This window comes from Engystomops pustulosus, chromosome 6 (genome assembly GCF_040894005.1).
Source record: "Engystomops pustulosus chromosome 6, aEngPut4.maternal, whole genome shotgun sequence".
Taxonomy (NCBI): Eukaryota; Metazoa; Chordata; class Amphibia; order Anura; family Leptodactylidae; genus Engystomops; species Engystomops pustulosus.
Genome location: NC_092416.1, coordinates 75,041,914 through 75,060,462, shown reverse-complemented (window position 1 = coordinate 75,060,462; position 18,549 = coordinate 75,041,914). Strand labels below are relative to the sequence as shown.

General features: G+C 44.0%; 1 protein-coding gene across 1 annotated transcript in view; it reads right to left on the bottom strand.

Moving 5' to 3' along the window:
• Positions 1 to 18,549, bottom strand: part of HEPACAM (hepatic and glial cell adhesion molecule) — a 47,726-nt gene that overhangs the window by 3,147 nt on the left and 26,030 nt on the right. The window contains exons 3-6 of the mRNA XM_072156609.1: positions 12,487 to 12,768; positions 10,648 to 10,741; positions 10,002 to 10,075; positions 6,386 to 6,456 (exon numbers count right to left, since the gene is read on the bottom strand). Coding sequence (XP_072012710.1) covers positions 6,386 to 6,456; positions 10,002 to 10,075; positions 10,648 to 10,741; positions 12,487 to 12,768 — 521 coding nt within the window. The remainder of the gene's footprint in view (positions 1 to 6,385; positions 6,457 to 10,001; positions 10,076 to 10,647; positions 10,742 to 12,486; positions 12,769 to 18,549) is intronic.

The following is an 18,549-nucleotide window of genomic DNA, read 5'->3' as shown; positions in this document are numbered from 1 at the left end:
ATTTAAATAGATGACAAATTGAATTGAATTCAAGTTCAGTTCCAGACAACACAATACTGTAAACATATCATCTATAAAGCGAAAATAACCTTTTATCAGACAAATTCATGGATTGGAAGAGGAATATACAATTTCTGCCTCCAGTACGGCTAGATACAGATTGCCCAGGGTACACGCGACCGGTGTACCCATCGCCGTACCATTTTTTTGCCTAAACCATAGCCTAAAGGCATTATGTGTAAGAATAAACCGTAACGAATCAGATATCAACTGGATGTAAATCTCTTCTTTTTCTGCACAAACCTGGACCTTCCTTATGGCATCAATGGCTTGTTCATGCGGGATACGCGTGTACAAGCTCTCCACATCAATAGAGGTTAAATTATAATCTATAATTTTTGGTGAGTTCTTAACAGTTTTTTTAATGGTGTTCATCAAGCTGGCTATATATGTGGGGTTAGTGTTATGATTTAAACTTTTTTTGCATTATTTGTTTCTTTATATTTATGGGGCTTATTTTTATTAATTTAATTTAAGTTTATTTTTATTTACCAACATTTCAACATTTTTTTCCCTTTTTTTACTACTTCCACATGGGACATGAGCAAGCAATAATCTGAAGAAGCAATCATTAGCTGTGTCAGCCTTTGCACAGCTGATGATCATGGGGCGAAGAAGATACCCGTGGTATGATGTGGGAAAGAGACCCGCTGACAGGCAAGCTAAATGCCACGGTCACGCTGAGCGTAGCATTTAAATGGTTAAACACCTGTGATCAGAGATCACTCCAATCACGGGTGTTACACTGGGGTGTCTGCTGTTAGGACTTCTACAAACCTTCATTAGGTTTCTGGCTGTCCGGCAAAGTAGACAGTGCCACCGCGTGGTTCAGGTAGGAGAGGGAGGGACCCCCCTTCCTCACCGGGTAAGTAGATCACGCAGACACACCATTGACCACAGGATCTAAGGGGTTAAACAGTTCATATCGTAATTCATTCCGATCCAGACAGCTGGGTCACTGTTCTTCCCTGCACAACTTGGGTTAGGCCAATGGAAAAACCCGTCAGCCTAGCCCAAGGCCACTTAGTGACCGACCTAGAAAGCATTTTGGGTGGTCACTAAGGGGTAATATTAACCCTAGCTTGTGGATCTGAATATAATACTCTAACCCAGCAGTCTCCTACTGTCGGAAGGCGGCCAGAGAGCTTCTACTTAAAAAAAAACTCTTTACTTGGCTTCTTCCTCTTACAGCTCCATCTTCTTCTCTTTATGCCTGGACCATGGTAACGGGGTTTGGGTGGAGCCGGTCCCCAGATACAAAAAGGTGGTGGACCACAGCTCTAACCCACCTTATAAATTGGGAACCAAAATCAAACCTCTTCAGGACCCTCCAGAGAAAAGGCCACTCCACCCTTTAATAGGCCATGGTAGCATCCAAAGAAAGGTGACGTAGGATAAAGTAGTCTCCTACGGTACCTAATTTGGGAATAAAGCCACTCTTAACTTTACTCATCAATTTTGGCAGCTTCCCCTCCCCATAGGTCTGTTGAAGCACCTCCAAAAGTTTTTGCAAAGGGTTAGATCCATTCTTCTATGGTCTATCAGGACCCTCCAGCTACATCCTCCAGCTTTGCAAAGTTAATTGTATTTAGATATTCATCAATATTATCAATACTAACTTTTAGATCAGATTTGTATATTTTCGCATACACTTAAATAAACTATTTTTTTAATCTCTTTTTTTCCCTCCTTATTCATCTTTGTTATGTTCTATCTGCATTAATCCTGGTACACAAAGATAAATTCTTTACTACATTAGCCAGCAATTTTCCTGCAAAGAACCCTAAAACATCTAAAAAATAAAAAAAATATGGTGCACCTTGGGAAAACTTTAAAATACTCTCTGTCACCAAACATAGCGTTAAAGCAGGGAAAAAAGGTGTTTCTACCAAGGTTCCAAAAACTAAAGAGCAGGGCAATACTGACATCACATGGAGAAAGACAGGATTACATAACAATGGAAAAGTATCGCTTTTACAGCTCACTCGTTATCTACATTGACACGATGTATGCTACAGTATGGCGGGCATACATCAGTGCCAGGCAGAGGAGGAGGGGATGAGCTCCGCTCACCCCCGCCCCCCACCTCCATAGCGATAAATGGCTGCGGTGCAGTATTACGGGGAAAGATAGGGCTTGCCTATCTTTCTCCCGACTACGGAACGGTAAGGTGCCACACGTGTGCTCCACCATACCGCTCGTAAGCCCTTTGCCGTGTATGGGGGACGTATATACGCCATATATGTGACGGCTGTATATACTTACCCCGTTCGTTCGTGTGCATATAGCCTTAGGTTGCATTTACACAAACATATGGGGGACATATCAGCCAAACATACGTCCCCCATAGACGGCAATGGCCACACGGTCTTGCATGTCAAATCTGGTGCACGGTCTGACTGAGCACTGGAACGCCCCCTAATTTGTGTTGCATGATGCCTAGTGCAGCTGCGGCACAAAAGGGTCGTGTGCAATACATTTGTGGTGCAGGCACTTCTTAAATACCTGTGCAAGCAGTTTGCACTAAAAAGAACATGCAGAAAACTGGTGCAAAGCCCTTAGCAAATGTGCCCCTTTTCTGTTGTGTGTAAAGATATGCTTTAGCTGCATACTGTTTAACAAGTTGTTTCAGTTTCTCCCTGCATACAGTAAGTTCAGAGTAAATCTCTGGAGACTGCGTCAACCTGTGTTCATGTTTTAAGTCCAAGATCTGCCGTATTTCTTAACATATGCATTTTGGAACATACATTCCCCCGATCAGCTTGATAACACTTTAAGGGTAGTATTTGTGTCATTCACTCGACAAGGACGGTCCGTCTTCTTCATATTATCAGTCCATATTGGTGTTCAGCCTCTTCCTGCTGGACCCGGGATGGAACATCTGCCATTCTGGAGCTTCTGGTAGGGTTGGCAACAATGCAACATCTGTGATTTGGGATGTTGTTCGGGTCCAGGCCTGTATCATTGCAGATGGTGTCAGATCCTCCGGTCTCCGGATTGTCTTAACTGCGCTATTCAGTTGGAAGGAAAGTCCAAAGGGCAATCTATATTGTATATCCTTTTGTTAGAGCGCTTCTGTAACTGGGTGAAGGCGGCTTCTTTTGTCCAATGTTACCGGAGAAATGTATTGAAAAATTGAAAGGCGAGATCCTTCGAACTGTAGATCTGCGCCTACTCTGGCCTTGTGCAGAATGGTGTCTCTGTGAGTGGAATTAAGTAGCCTACATATGCTGTCCTTAGAGGGTTTGTTTTCGTCAGGCATAGGCCAAAGTGCTCTGTGGGCTCTTTCTACCACCACTGAAGAAGGCATGTCATCCTCTAACATGGTTTTGGATATCGTGATGACTGTGTTGTGTAGTGCATCAGGGGGTACCGATTCAGGGAGCCCCTTGATTCTAAGATTGTTACGTCTTCCCCTGCTATCTTGGTCTTCCATGTAGCTTAGCAAACTGTTGAGGTGAGATTGACAGGCGTCCATTGATAATATAGTGGCTGCCCTGAAGGTGAGTAGAGACGTTTGGTTCTCTTCTAATTGCTCAAGGCTGGTACCTATCTGTCTCCTATCTTTTCTCATGTCGTAAAGTTCTTTTATCACCGGTTTAAGAGCGTTTTCAATTAACTTCTACATTGATTTCTGCGAGATCTGGATAGAAGAATCTAATTTTTTAGGAAAATTGGTCTGCCATGGCTTACATCTTCTTATATTTGGATGTGCTCTGTTGTCCAACCGGAGATCTTTTCCAGAGATACTTATCTAAGAAGGTCTGTGACTTTTTGTGCTTTGGAGTGGAAAGAGAATCTTTATTGTTGCCTTTAACCATGTTATGGCTTTTTCGTCACTTTTGATCAAGGTGTTTAAAGTGGTCAAGATAATAACATTCACAACCCACCCCGCCCCCCTCCAATGCAGTGGGTGTAGACTTAAGGAAAGCTTAAAACAGGTAAGGGTGGTGTTTCCATATATTGGTGATCCAGACAGGGAGAACAGGGGGTTCTTCATTTATGGATGGCCATTGCTGTGTGGGAGTGGACTTCCGGGCCTGCCGACCTGATGGATGAGTATTGGCAACCTGGCTGCAGAGGTAGCTGTCTCGCATCTATCTGCTGCTGCCTGAGTAGGAGTCTTGGTCCCTTAAGCTCACTGACCTCCTGGAGTTGAAACCGTGGTCTTAATGCAGGAGGTTTCAGATATGTTTTATCCCAGTGGATTCTGGATGGGATGGGAGGGGTTCCCTGGCACAGTGCCCTGATGGAGGTGTAGCTGTGGCCCAGGAGGGAATATGGAGAACTTGTCCTGTGTTGCACTAACCCCACGTGGTAGGGCAGTGAGGGTGCAACAGCTTATGCTCCCTTTAAAAAGGGGGCTTATTCACAGTTACTGGCTGCTTTGGGGCCGAAGAGCAGAGGATAAGTGTTGGTGGTGTGGATGTTCTCTAGTTGGGTTATCGTCTTTCTCAAGTATTCCCCCCACAGCTTAGTCAAGAAAGAACAGATGTTTCAGCCTTCTCTGTCCAACCTGACCTAAGGGGCCGTGGCAAAGGAGGTAGGCCGCGGTTGGCTGAGATGACCCCTGAACCCACCTGCAGTATTGTGCAGTCACCGTTGTCGCTGTGATGGGTTCAGGATGAGGATCCTAGTTCTCCTGATGTGTATCTAGGGTGTGTTGGATGGCCATGGAGAGCCGCGGGTAAGAAATCTAGGTCCGGGCTTCTCAGGTCTATAGGCCGAGGGCTATCGGGAGCAGCATCTAGTTGAAAACAAGCGGCTTTCAGCTTGGAATCTGTCGCTGTGATGGTGGATGGCTGTTGCTGGAATTCTACGGCACTACAATTGCTAACTATTCCTTGGATGACAAAGGCTTTTCTACTTACCACAGGTGTTTTGAGAAAGTGCGCCCTGCTCTCTTGGCGGTTAGCCACGCCTCCTTATATTAATTGTTTTAATATCATTTAGGGAGGAAAAATGCTTCTTTTCACTAGGTTTGTAAGCAGTTAAGTACTTAGAAACTTTAGCCTTCTCTCCTTATTTGTCCACTCTGCATACAAACTTTATAACTGCTTTCAGACGCTGATCACTGTAGTGCAGTGGTGGCGAACCCATGGCACGGGTGCCAGAGGCGGCACTCGGAGCCCTCTCTGTGGGCACCCAGCCCATCACCAGAGATGGCTCCAGGTATCTTCTTGCAGTCCCAGACAGCCCAGGACTTGCTGTGCACAGAGCTATTTTAAAGTGACAGCTCTACCTGGGATTACTGGAGGAGTGGGAATGTGTGGACAGATCTGGATTTATCATTGTAGCTCCTGCTCCGGCCGTGACAATTCTTCCTGTTTAGGGGATACTGGAAGGAAGCTACAATGATCATCCAAATTTCTTGTATTTTCTGCTTTATTGATGTCCTCAGGGTGATGGTATGAATGAAAGCTGTGATGCATAAATCACTAATTAAATTTCTGTGTTGGCACTTTGTGATAAATAAGTGGATCTTGTTTGTAGTTTGGGCACTCGATCTCTAAAAGGTTCGCCATCACTGCTGTAGTGGAAGAATGGGGGAAGACTAAGAAGCATTTTTATTATATGTGTTACAAAGTAACTATAACTATTATAGGATTTATTATTACTCATGCTAACTTTACTGTCCAGAACAGACTTATAGTTTAAACAGATTTACAGTTTACATAGAAGCTTTAAATGAGGGTTTCAGGAATAACAAAATTCATATTCAATAGAGGCATTAAATTATAAGCTAATAGGTAATTCGTTTTCATTTATAATTAAGCTCTCCTTAGCAGAAAAATGTTGTGGACATACCCTGTAATGAAGATTTAAAATGCTACTGGCCCTTTAATCAGTCCTGTTACTTTGAGAAATGGCCATTGGTCACATGTCCACATCACATGTCTTGCACCTGCCTGGGCAGGTCATGTGATCACCAAGCAGTTTGGCTGTAGTTGGTTTTTTGCAGTGCATCCAGTATGGCCAGTGTTGTGGTAAGATGTCATCTCAGTGAGGCAATGTGCAGTGATGGCAGTTACTTACATTACTATGGTTACATTATCACTGGGACCAGAGCATAAGAGGGAAGAGCTGTTACTGAGCACTGTGGGATCATGAGACTTGTAGTTGTAGATGGCGGCCATCTTGGAGATAACTATGCCTACTTTAGAAAGCCCATAAAATTCTGTGAATCATAAAAGCAAAGCTCCGTTTTGTGATTAATGACATTGAGTTCTGATGTATTCATTTATTTAAAGCATTATGGATTTTTGTATCAAATGTTCATATTCTCGAATACCCCGTTAACTTTATAAGTAAAAACACAAGGTACCTTATCCTTCAAGATGTACAGAGTCACTGGATTTTTGTTCTCTCGTTCAATAGTACGTGCATTAACTTCAACTGCAAAAATAGATGAAAACTGAAATTGGAAACTCTATGCAACAATTACTGGTATAAATATTTATTTGAATAATAGTGTCATACAGTGCCTATGTTATTAAAAATTACAGGGGCTTGACCTAGGTGCAGGCCCCCTCCACCACTTAAAGGGGTTTGCCCTTGAAAGAAAGTTCTCAAATTTTAATCCCCTAGTGATGCTTACACAGTAAAGATAATTTTTAACCTCTTACTTGGCAATTTTAGGCTACATTCACACTGCCACATGGGGGATGTATATACAGCCGGCGTATATAGGGCCGATATACGTCCCCCATCGACGCAATGGGTGCAAGGCGCCCTATGGGAGCGGTACGGGACATGTCCTATCTTTGCACGGCATACAGCGCCATGCGCCATATATCGCTGTGGAGAGGGGGCGGGGATGAGCAGCGCTCACCGTGCTACGGTGGGCAACGGCAATGTGAATCCAGCCTTACTCAGTTTTATTGCTGTTTTTGCTCCAATTATGGACTAGACTGGTCAGTGAAAAAAATTTGCAGTGTGGCAGGCACTATCTGTGCAGACAAGCAGACACTTCATGATCCCTCTAGTGCTATGAGATGCTGTGTGTTGACAGAATCCTTAGATTATCATGTTACAGGGTTTAGCTACAATTTCATTTACCTTCAGAAGATTCTACTAGTATCTGGCACCATAGACAGGAGTTTATGGTCGTATCAAGGGACAGCCAAAATATAAACACCAGAATTACTAGAGAAAGATTGGAATTATATCTCTGAAATGCTATTTTTATTAATAACATTAAATTAGAGAATGTGTTATTTTGTTATCCTGAGTATATTTAAGAATTGTGTCTTTGTGGGAATACCCCTTTACTACTATTAAAAATGAGGGGTGCTACTATTAAATATATGAGGGGTGCTGGAACAGCATAAAAACTGAGCTACTATAAAAATATTTCTGCATGGGTACTATATAATGGAATATAGTAAATATTATTATATATTGAGGGGATATACTGTGTTCTACAGTGTATTATTTAGTATATGTAGGGGACATTGGGGCAGATTTATCAAGCTGTCTGAAAGTCAGAATATTTCTAGTTGCCCATGGCAACCAATCACAGCTCAGCTTTAAAAAATTCATGAGCACTGGTAAAATGAAAGCTGAGCTGTGATTGGTTGCCATGGGCAACTAGAAATATTCTGACTTTCAGACAGCTTGATAAATCTGCCCCATTGTGTTCAGTTATATGTAGTAAGTGATATTTAGCAGCACAGTGTGGGACATTTTTGCTATTCAGGAGACACTATACTGTGAGTAACTTTGATATGGGTATGGAGATGTGCTGCAAGGAACTAAAGACACCTGGCTGGCAAATCCTGCAGTGGAAGTCATAATGAGGTGCTTTACCTGATGGAGAAGAATTTTAACCAGTGTGGAGCCAACAAGGATACAGACTAGGATGTCCAGAACAGAGGAAGGAGGCAGCATCTCCGACTGATTTAACCAGTAAGTGACATCTATCTCTCTGCTATATGTATCTCAGCCTGGTGGTACATTTATTGCTGCTATATATATGTGCACAGCAAATTAAAGAGGACCACCTCACACATATGGAGATTATGATATCATCCTACAGGGGCCGCTACACAGATTGAGGGGCACTTTGAATTTTCTTTCTAGCCCCAAAGGTTGCGGAGATATCAATCCCAGTATCTGACCATTGTAATAATAATAATAATAATTCTTTGTTTATAAAGCATCTAAAGATCACATAGCGCTGCACAAAGCATGCCAATTGGTCCCTGTCCCCATGGGGCTCACAATCTAAACATCCTACCAGTATGTTTTTTTTGGACTGTGGGAGGAAACAGGAGTTACCGGAGGTAACCCACGCAGACACTGAGAGAACCTACTAACTCTTTGCAGATGTTGACCCTGGGACTTGAACCCAGGACTCCAGTGCTGTAATTGCTACCCACTCAGCCAATGTGCTGCCACTTATCTGATCACTTCGTGAGCGCAGTGTAAGCACAAACACATTGCAAACACACATGCAATGTAAACGTCATTTAAATGCAAGCACAATGTAAAAGCCATGCAAACAAAATGTAAATGCAAATGTGATAAAAGTGCAATATAAACACAATTTAAACGCAAACACAGTCTAAACACAATGTAAATGTATAGACATCATGTAAATTCAAATGCAACACAGATGTGAATGCAAATGCAATTCAAGCACAACGTAAATGCAACATAAATACATCGTGAACTTGAAGCAAACACCAAGCAAAATTCAAATGCAACTTAAAAACGTGACACAAACATCATGAAAAATTCAAATGCAACTTAAATGCGACACAAACTCGAAATAAACACTAATGTGACACAAACTTCATGTAAACCCAAATGTGATACAAATGAGACATAAATGCAAACGGCATATAAATGTAAGCGTAAGCGCCAAGCAAACATGACAAACCCAAATGCCATGTAAACGTAAGTGTAAAGGAGACATAAACGCAACACCACGTGAGCAGAAACTCGATGCAAAGGCAACATAGACGCAGAGGCATGTAAATGTGTTTAAAGTGAATAAAGTGTTAAAGTTCAAACGTGAATAAACGCGAACACCATGTAAAAGTGTAATGTTACACCATGTAAAAGTGTAAATGCAAAATAAATGTGATGTAAACACAAATGACAAGAAAGTATAAATGAGAAATAAACACAAACGCCACTTAAGCATTAGGGAATCACAACGCAAATGGATATGCCACGTAAGCGTAAACACAACGCAAATGCAAATGCAATACAGAAACAACGCAAATGCCCTGTAAGTGCAAGTGTAAACACCACACAAACTAAAATTTAGCTATGTATTACAGGGGGCTGGCAGGCTATATACCCGAATATAAGCTGAGGCCCCTAATTTTAACAACAAAAACTGGGAAAACCTATTGACTCTAATATAAGCCAATGGTGGGAAATGCATTGGTCACAGCCTCCCAGTATGTAGCCAGCCCCCAGCAGTATATAGCCAGCCAGCCCCCAGTAGTATATAGATAGCTTTCCCCCTGTAGTATATAACCAGACAGACCCCTGTAGTATATAGCCAGACAGCCCCCTTAATTATATAGCCAGCTAGTCTCCGGTAGTATATAGCCAGCCCCCTTTAGTATATAGCCAGCGCCCTTTAGTATATAGCCAGCCAGCTCCCTTTAGTATATACAAAGCCAGCATAGTGTAGTATATAGCCAGCCAGCTATATCCTACACTGGGCTGGCTGGCTATATACTAAAAGGGGCTGGCTATATACTAAAGGGGGCTGGCTATATATCGCTCCAAGCACTGGAAGGTAAATATGTACGTTTATTTTTTTATAGACTCGCATATAAGCCAAGGTGGAGTTTTTCAGCACATTTCTTGTGCTGCAAAACTCGGCTTATACACGAGTATATACAGTATTTGTTTTCACAGACCCATGGCAAATGACAAAACAAAGACAACCTTACCTTCATTATACAGGTAAGCCTTACCTTCATGTTTTAAAGGATCTTCTGAATGGTCTACATATTCACATGATGCCTGCCTCTCCAACTTGTGCTTCTCTCTAGAAGGTGCAGTTACAGAATTCGAATTAATACTGTGCATCACATAAACATGAACTGCAGATCATTCACCACTTTACTGAGCATGTGCAGCTCATCCGTGAATTTAGGTTTGTGTTGCCCTCAATCATTCACTTAGCCTTCGTCTAATCTTACACCCATGGTGTCACATGGTGCGTTCTTGGATTGTAATGGATGCGCCTTTAAACGCACTGTGAATGCATCCGTTTTTACATGTTTACCATGCGTTTTACCATGCATTTCTGGAAATGAAGCAAAGCAGATACAAACCAGCCAAACAAGTAAAAACGCACCAAGGACGGACCATGTGACAGAGCAAAGGTCAGTCATGCAAGGAGCACAATGCATAAGCAGACACATCACCACATTCACAGAAATCGCAAAATATTTCTTTCGATCCTGGAAAATAGTGCCTTTTTTATGAAAAACATGCCATTTAAGGCTGCACCATTAATGCAGTACCACTACGCTAAGATATTTTGCCCCTATTTGAGCACTCCCTTTAATCCATGAGAGGTGGGGTCGTAAGGTTGAATGACTGTATTCTCCGTACTTCCTGGAGGGCTTCCAACAAGCGCAGACTGTGACCAACGTAACAAGCAGAAATATTCCGCCAGTAGACAGAACAATGTACAAAGAACTTCTTCCTGTGTAACAGAAGAAACCATGGTACAATGATCACAATGAGAAAGATGCAGATGGAGAACAGATTAAATGTTAATAAAGTGATTTTCCACAGACTGTCTTTTAAGCAATGTTAATTAACCCCTTAGCGCCACAACCTTTTTATTTTTCCATGTACAGAGCTGTGTGATGGCTTATTTTCTGCGTAACAAATTACACTTCAAAATGGTGGTATTTAATATTCCATGCCATGTACTGGGAAGTGGGAAAAAAATTCCAAATGCAGTGAAATTGGTAAATAAAAGCATTTGTGCTGATAGCACATTGTAATGCATGGGTTAACCCGAAGACCCAAGGCTACCATGGCGACGGATCGCCACTCCCCCGACAACGACACGTGGAGCGACGATCCTTGGAAAGATGACGTCGCCCATGCGCCGCCATCTTTTTGAAGCCGGCGGCGGCGATCAGCGGGAAAACAATCGTGGTGGGTGCTGGCACCGATCGTGGGTGTTACCGGTAAGCCTTTGCTGTAATATGCAGCAAAGACTTACCGGCTATGGAGAGGACTCAACCCGTGAGCCCTCTCCATGCCCCCGCACCCGGCATGTGACGTAATACTACGTCACATGTCGGTAAGGGGTTAAATAGGAAAACTGAGCTCCTAAAAATCTCTATGTATAGGTCACTCTCCTAATAAATGAGAGCGAGGGGAAATGCAAAGCATCCTCATGTAAGACTTCCTCTTCACATGTAACATCCACATGGTGGGTTGTTCCAGGGGCGTAACTACAGCGGTAGCAGCCATAGCAGCCGCTGTCAGGGGGCCCCGTCATCCGACCTGACACAATAAAGAATGGAGGATGTACACCCTTATATCTATATTATAGTGCACATTGTCCAGCATAATATGTATATAACAGATACTGTGATGTATATATGCAGTATCTGTGATGTGTATAAGGTGTCTGTATACACTGTATGTGGGTATGTTGCATATGGCACTGTATGTGTGTGTATATGCTGTGTGTGCACATGAGTGTATTTATATGTGATTGTAACTCGCATATCTGAGTATAATAATATGCATATTTTTTATGTGGGAAGGGGGGCCCCATGCAGTAGCCTGCTAGGGGCCCTGTCTCTCCGAGTTACGCCACTGGTTTGTCCGTTCCCGTGACACCCTCTTTCAAGGGAACTTGTCATCAGGAGCCCTTTTTCTGGATCCCCATGTCCCCATAGAGAATAGGGTGCACTTTGCCAAAGAGTTTTTATAGTAAAACCGGATTTTTCCAAAAAAAAGATAAGTTAGATGAAAGTTTACCTTTCTGTATGCATAGCTGTGTCCCGTATCCCATGGGAGTGGCCAGTGACGAGGGGGCAGACATGAAAAGCGATGCATAACAGAGCCGTTTCCTGAGGGAATGGGAGAAACCGCTCCTCACCGGCCACTCCCAGGGGACTAGGGCCACAGCTAGTCCCCTTTCATCTTTCATCTTACTTATCTTTTTTTTTTGGAAAAAGCCAATTTTACTAGAGAAACTCTTTGGCAATGTGTACACTATTCTCTATGGGGACATGGGAGAGCCAGAAAAAGAGTCTTCTGATGACAGGTTCCCTATAAGGCAATTTATAAGCTGTTGCCATGATTGTTTGTTGTGACATTCTCAGTGACCATACATTTATCCCTCTCCTGCCTATAGGGAATAAATATCTTTTATGTGAAAACCCCTTTAATTTGTGTGTAATAATACTCATTTTTACTTACTGTAGACAGTTATTTTTATAGGAGAGCTACGTCCACTGCTGATGGGGTTTTCCACCAGGCAAGTATAGATGTCATCGTCAGACAGTAAGACTCTAGTAATAGTGATCACTCGATGGTCAGAAGACATGAGAATCCTGGAGTCATTGGTTAACAGTTTTCCAGCCTTCAGCCAAGTATAGATTGGCTTAGTCCCGTTATCATGGATACAGCTCATGGAAAAATTCTCAGTCAGTTCCAGGATAGTAGATGAAAGGACAGACACCCGAGGCTTAGATACCGGTACTGCATGATAGAATAGATGATATAACAGAAATACATGACCACAGGAAGGATGTTTAAATGTAGATGTATCCAAGCCACAGATACCAGAATATTACAATACAGTTCTATATAGACAGGACACCCCAAAGCATTTATCTTGGGGGAAGTTGATAACACAGTCCCCTTACATGCCTCCTTTTAAAAGGAACCTGTCACCAGGGGCCTCATTTTCACTAAAGACAGGTTGCAGAAGCCCATCACTCTTGCATTGCAAATATCCCTTTCTGCTTTCTGTAAGCATTTACATTACAATATAATTGTGTGTTTTAACTTACCTGGCCTCCTGACAAAATCCTTTGTTTAGTCCAAGGGGTTGGCTTTGGATGTATTTCAAAAACAACAGTTGACTTGTCTGATCTGCAGACTACTCAGCTCTCAGCCCCCATATTTGTGCTCCTGTACAGCTCCTCCCTCCCCCAACTGATGTCAGCTCACCAGGCTGTGAACTCTGTGAAGGAGCAGGAGGGTTGAGCTGTACAGGAGCACAAAGGTGGGGGCTGAGAGCTGAGGAGTCTGCAGCACAGACAAGTCACATGTTGTTTTTTGAAATGCATCCAAACCAAAGTCAACCCCTGGGACTTAACAGAGGATTCTGTCAGGGTGCAAGGTAAGTTAAAACACACAATCATATTGTAATGAAAATACTTACAAAAGGCAGAAAAACATATTTGCAATGCAGCTGTAATGGACTCATGCAACCTGTCTGCAGTGAAAATTAGGTCCCTGGTGACAGGTTCCCTTTAATGTGCTTTAAATAAAGATTTCTATAGGACTTTGTTTGTTTTGTTAATTTTAATAAAGTTATTTTAAGTGTAGTTATCAGCGGAAAATGGTATCTTGGGAAAGGTGTTACCTGTTTAATGTTCTTATCCCATTGGGCAAAGTTGTGTAGGCGATTAGCTGATTAGCATCGGTGGGTGAAGAGGATCCCTATAAATACAACCTAAGGGGCTGTAAACACAATGAAAAACGTATCTTTACCTCCTCTGGTGCTCCTGTTGTCCCGCACTGATGCCCGTCAGTGTCTTTTCCCTGTTTGTTTACAGAGGCAGGCATTCCTGTCCGAGTACTGCTTCTGTTGACGAACAGGGGCACGGCACTGACGGGTGGTGACGCAGGACAATAGGAGCACCGGAGGAGGTATGGCAGCATATGTTTTTTTAAAGCCTGGACAACTCTTTCAAGACATAGCCAGTTTGTACGTTATGGCTTGGCCTGTTTTTTTGTAATCTGGAATGTGTCGCTTTAGAGTAAGATCCAGTACATCAAGTGTCCGCCTGCTGTCCCAAGCCCGACACGCATTTCGGTAAACGCAATTCCTTTGTCGCCCCAGACGAAGGCATTGCGTTTGCCGAAACACATGTCGTGTTTGGGACAGCAGGCGGACACTTGATGTACTGGATCTTACTCTATTTAACTATATACTCTTTTCATTTAATATCTGACTTTGATATATACTCTATGGATGCATACGTTATTTTTCACTACATTTGATACTATTGCACTTTAAAGGGCACCTACCACCACAAATCTACCTATAAAGGTAGATCGGGTGGTAGGTGGATGTATGGGACGTGAGGATAGCCCTTTTTAGAGCTAATCCTCACGTCCCCGCTAGCGTAGCATAAACTTTATTGCCTTGATATGTAAATTTTATTAAGCGGCTACTGGGGCGTGGAGCCTGCGCTCGGAGCCTGAGGATGCGCGATCTCGGGAACGAGGCCGGAGTTACTGCGGACGAGGGCGCGCAGCTGCCAGGAGCTGCGCGCCGAAGATCACAGGGTAGGCGGGGAAAGCGGCTACTGGGGCGTGGAGTAGCCGCGCCGTGTAGCCTCGTGTCCGGCTACTCCACGCCCCAGTAGCCGCTTAATAAAATTTACATATCAAGGCAATAAAGTTTATGCTACGCTAGCGGGGACGTGAGGATTAGCTCTAAAAAGGGCTATCCTCACGTCCCATACATCCACCTACCACCCGATCTACCTTTATAGGTAGATTCGTGGTGGTAGGTTCCCTTTAACTCATTGCACCTTTTGAGTGCTTCTCTATTGTATCCAGTACACCCCATATGATAAATTGTATACTTTTTACCATATTTACATGTTTCTAAGGGACCCTATCACTACATTTATGAGAAATTATCTTCACACGGGAACATTTTTTTATAACATCCAATTGAAGAAATGTTTACATATGGCATTTAACCCTAAAATGTACACATTTCCAAAAGATAAAAAGTGAAAAGCTATCTAAATTTGTTATGCAAATTCTCCTGTGTAAGGCGACCCCCAAATGTGGATGTGACTTGTTGTATGGGCGCACAGCGAACTGCAGATGGGAAGGAGCCCCCTACAGCTGCCAGTTTTGTCCTATAGACCTTAGTGGATTTTAGTTTCCTTATTGGCTCCCTTTTGTAGGCTATAAAATTTTAGTTTTTCCGTTAATGGGGCCTTGTGTGGACAATTTCTTTTGCATGGATAAGATGCATTTTCTAGTGATCCCATTTTGGTTCTGGTATCCCGTATTGTTAAAAAACATGTTAACTTTTTTGGGGACGGAGGAGTAGAATAGCTTCAGTTATGTAATTGATTTTTTACTTTATTTTTTTTTTTTGGTGTTCACAGGGCCGGATTAAGGTTGGTGGGGGCCCCTGGGCGCAAAATATGGTGGAGGCCCCCATTGAATGTAGTCCAGACAGGGAACAGCTCCCCCAGCAATCACTGTATACAGCTCCCCCCAGCAATCACTATATACAGCTCCCCCAGCAATCATTATATACAGCTCCCCCCAGCAATCACTGTATACAGCTCCCCCCAGCAATCACTATATACAGCTCCCCCCAGCAATCACTATATACAGCTCCCCCAGCAATCACTATATACAGCTCCCCCAGCAATCACTATATACAGCTCCCCCAGCAATCACTATATACAGCCCCCAGCAATCACTATATACAGCTCCCCCAGCAATCATTATATACAGCTCCCCCAGCAACCACTGTATACAGCTCCCCCCAGCAATCACTATATACAGCTCCCCCAGCAATCACTATATACAGCTCCCCCAGCAATCACTATATACAGCTCCCCCAGCAATCACTATATACAGCTCCCCCCAGCAATCACTATATACAGCTCCCCCCAGCAATCACTATATACAGCTCCCCCAGCAATCACTATATACAGCTCCCCCAGCAATCACTATATACAGCTCCCCCTGCAATCACTATATACAGCTCCCCCAGCAATCACTATATACAGCTCCCCCTGCAATCACTATATACAGCTCCCCCAGCAATCACTATATACAGCTCCCCCAGCAATCACTATATACAGCTCCCCCAGCAATCACTGTACACAGCTCCCCCAGCAATCACTATATACAGCTCCCCCAGCAATCACTGTATACAGCTCCCCCAGCAATCACTATGTACAGCTCCCCCAGCAATCACTATACACAGCCCCCCCAGCAATCACTATACACAGCCCCCCCAGCAATCACTATATACAGCTCCCCCAGCAATCACTATACACAGCCCCCCCAGCAATCACTATATACAGCTCCCCCAGCAATCACTATATACAGCTCCCCCAGCAATCACTATATACAGCTCCCCCAGCAATCACTATATACAGCTCCCCCAGCAACCGCTGTATACAGCTCCCCCAGCAATCACTATATACAGCTCCCCCAGCAATCACTATATACAGCTCCTCCAGCAATCACTATATACAGCTCCTCCAGCAACCCCTGTATACAGCTCCCCCAGCAATCACTACATACAGCTCCCCCAGCAATCCCTATATACATCTCCCCCAGCAACCACTGTATACAGCTCCCGCAGCAATCACTATATACAGCTCCCCCAGCAATCACTATATACAGCTCCCCCAGCAATCACTATATACAGCTCCCCCAGCAATCACTATATACAGCTCCCCCTGCAATCACTATATACAGCTCCCCCAGCAATCACTATATACAGCTCCCCCAGCAATCACTGTACACAGCTCCCCCAGCAATCACTATATACAGCTCCCCCAGCAATCACTGTATACAGCTCCCCCAGCAATCACTATATACAGCTCCCCCAGCAATGACTATATACAGCTCCCCTATAACTATATACAGCTCCCCCAGCAACCGCTGTATACAGCTCCCCCAGCAATCACTATATACAGCTCCCCCAGCAATCACTATATACAGCTCCTCCAGCAATCACTATATACAGCTCCTCCAGCAACCCCTGTATACAGCTCCCCCAGCAATCACTACATACAGCTCCCCCAGCAATCCCTATATACATCTCCCCCAGCAACCACTGTATACAGCTCCCGCAGCAATCACTATATACAGCTCCCCCAGCAATCACTATATACAGCTCCCCCAGCAACCACTGTATACAGCTCCCCCAGCAATCACTATATACAGCTCCCCCCAGCAATCACTATATACAGCTCCCCCAGTAATCACTGTATACAGCTCCCGCAGCAATCACTATATACAGCTCCCGCAGCAATCACTATATACAGCTCCCGCAGCAACCACTGTATACAGCTCCCCCAGCAACCACTGTATACAGCTCCCGCAGCAATCACTATTTACAGCTCCCCCAGCAATCACTATATACAGCTCCCCCTGCAATCACTATATACAGCTCCCCCAGCAATCACTGTATACAGCTCCCCCAGCAATCACTGTATACAGCTCCCCCAGCAATCACTGTATACAGCTCCCCCAGCAATCACTGTATACAGCTCCCCCAGCAATGACTATATACAGCTCCCCCAGCAATCACTATATACAGCTCCCCCAGCAATCACTGTACACAGCTCCCCCAGCAATCACTATATACAGCTCCCTCAGCAATCACTGTATACAGCTCCCCCAGCAATGACTATATACAGCTCCCCTATAACTATATACAGCTCCCCCAGCAACCGCTGTATACAGCTCCCCCAGCAATCACTATATACAGCTCCCCCAGCAATGACTATATACAGCTCCCCTATAACTATATACAGCACCCTCAGCAATGACTATATACAGCTCCCCTATAACTATATACAGCTCCCCCAGCAACCGCTGTATACAGCTCCCCCAGCAACCACTATATACAGCTCCCCCAGCAATCACTATATACATCTCCCCCAGCAACCACTGTATACAGCTCCCGCAGCAATCACTATATACAGCTCCCCCAGCAATCACTATATACAGCTCCCCCAGCAATCACTATATACAGCTCCCGCAGCAATCACTATATACAGCTCCCCCAGCAATCACTATATACAGCTCCCCAGCAATCACTGTATACAGCTCCCGCAGCAATCACTATATACAGCTCCCCCAGCAACCACTGTATACAGCTCCCGCAGCAATCACTATATACAGCTCCCCCAGCAATCACTATATACAGCTCCCCCAGCAATCACTATATACACCTCCCCCAGCAATCACTGTATACAGCTCCCCCAGCAACTACTGTATACAGCTCCCGCAGCAACCACTATATACAGCTCCCCCAGCAATCACTGTATACAGCTCCGCCAGCAATCACTATATACAGCTCCCCCAGCAATCACTGTATACAGCTCCCCCAGCAATCACTGTATACAGCTCCCGCAGCAATCACTATATACAGCTCCCCCAGCAATCACTGTATACAGCTCCGCCAGCAATCACTATATACAGCTCCCCCAGCAACCACTGTATACAGCTCCCCCAGCAATCACTGTATAC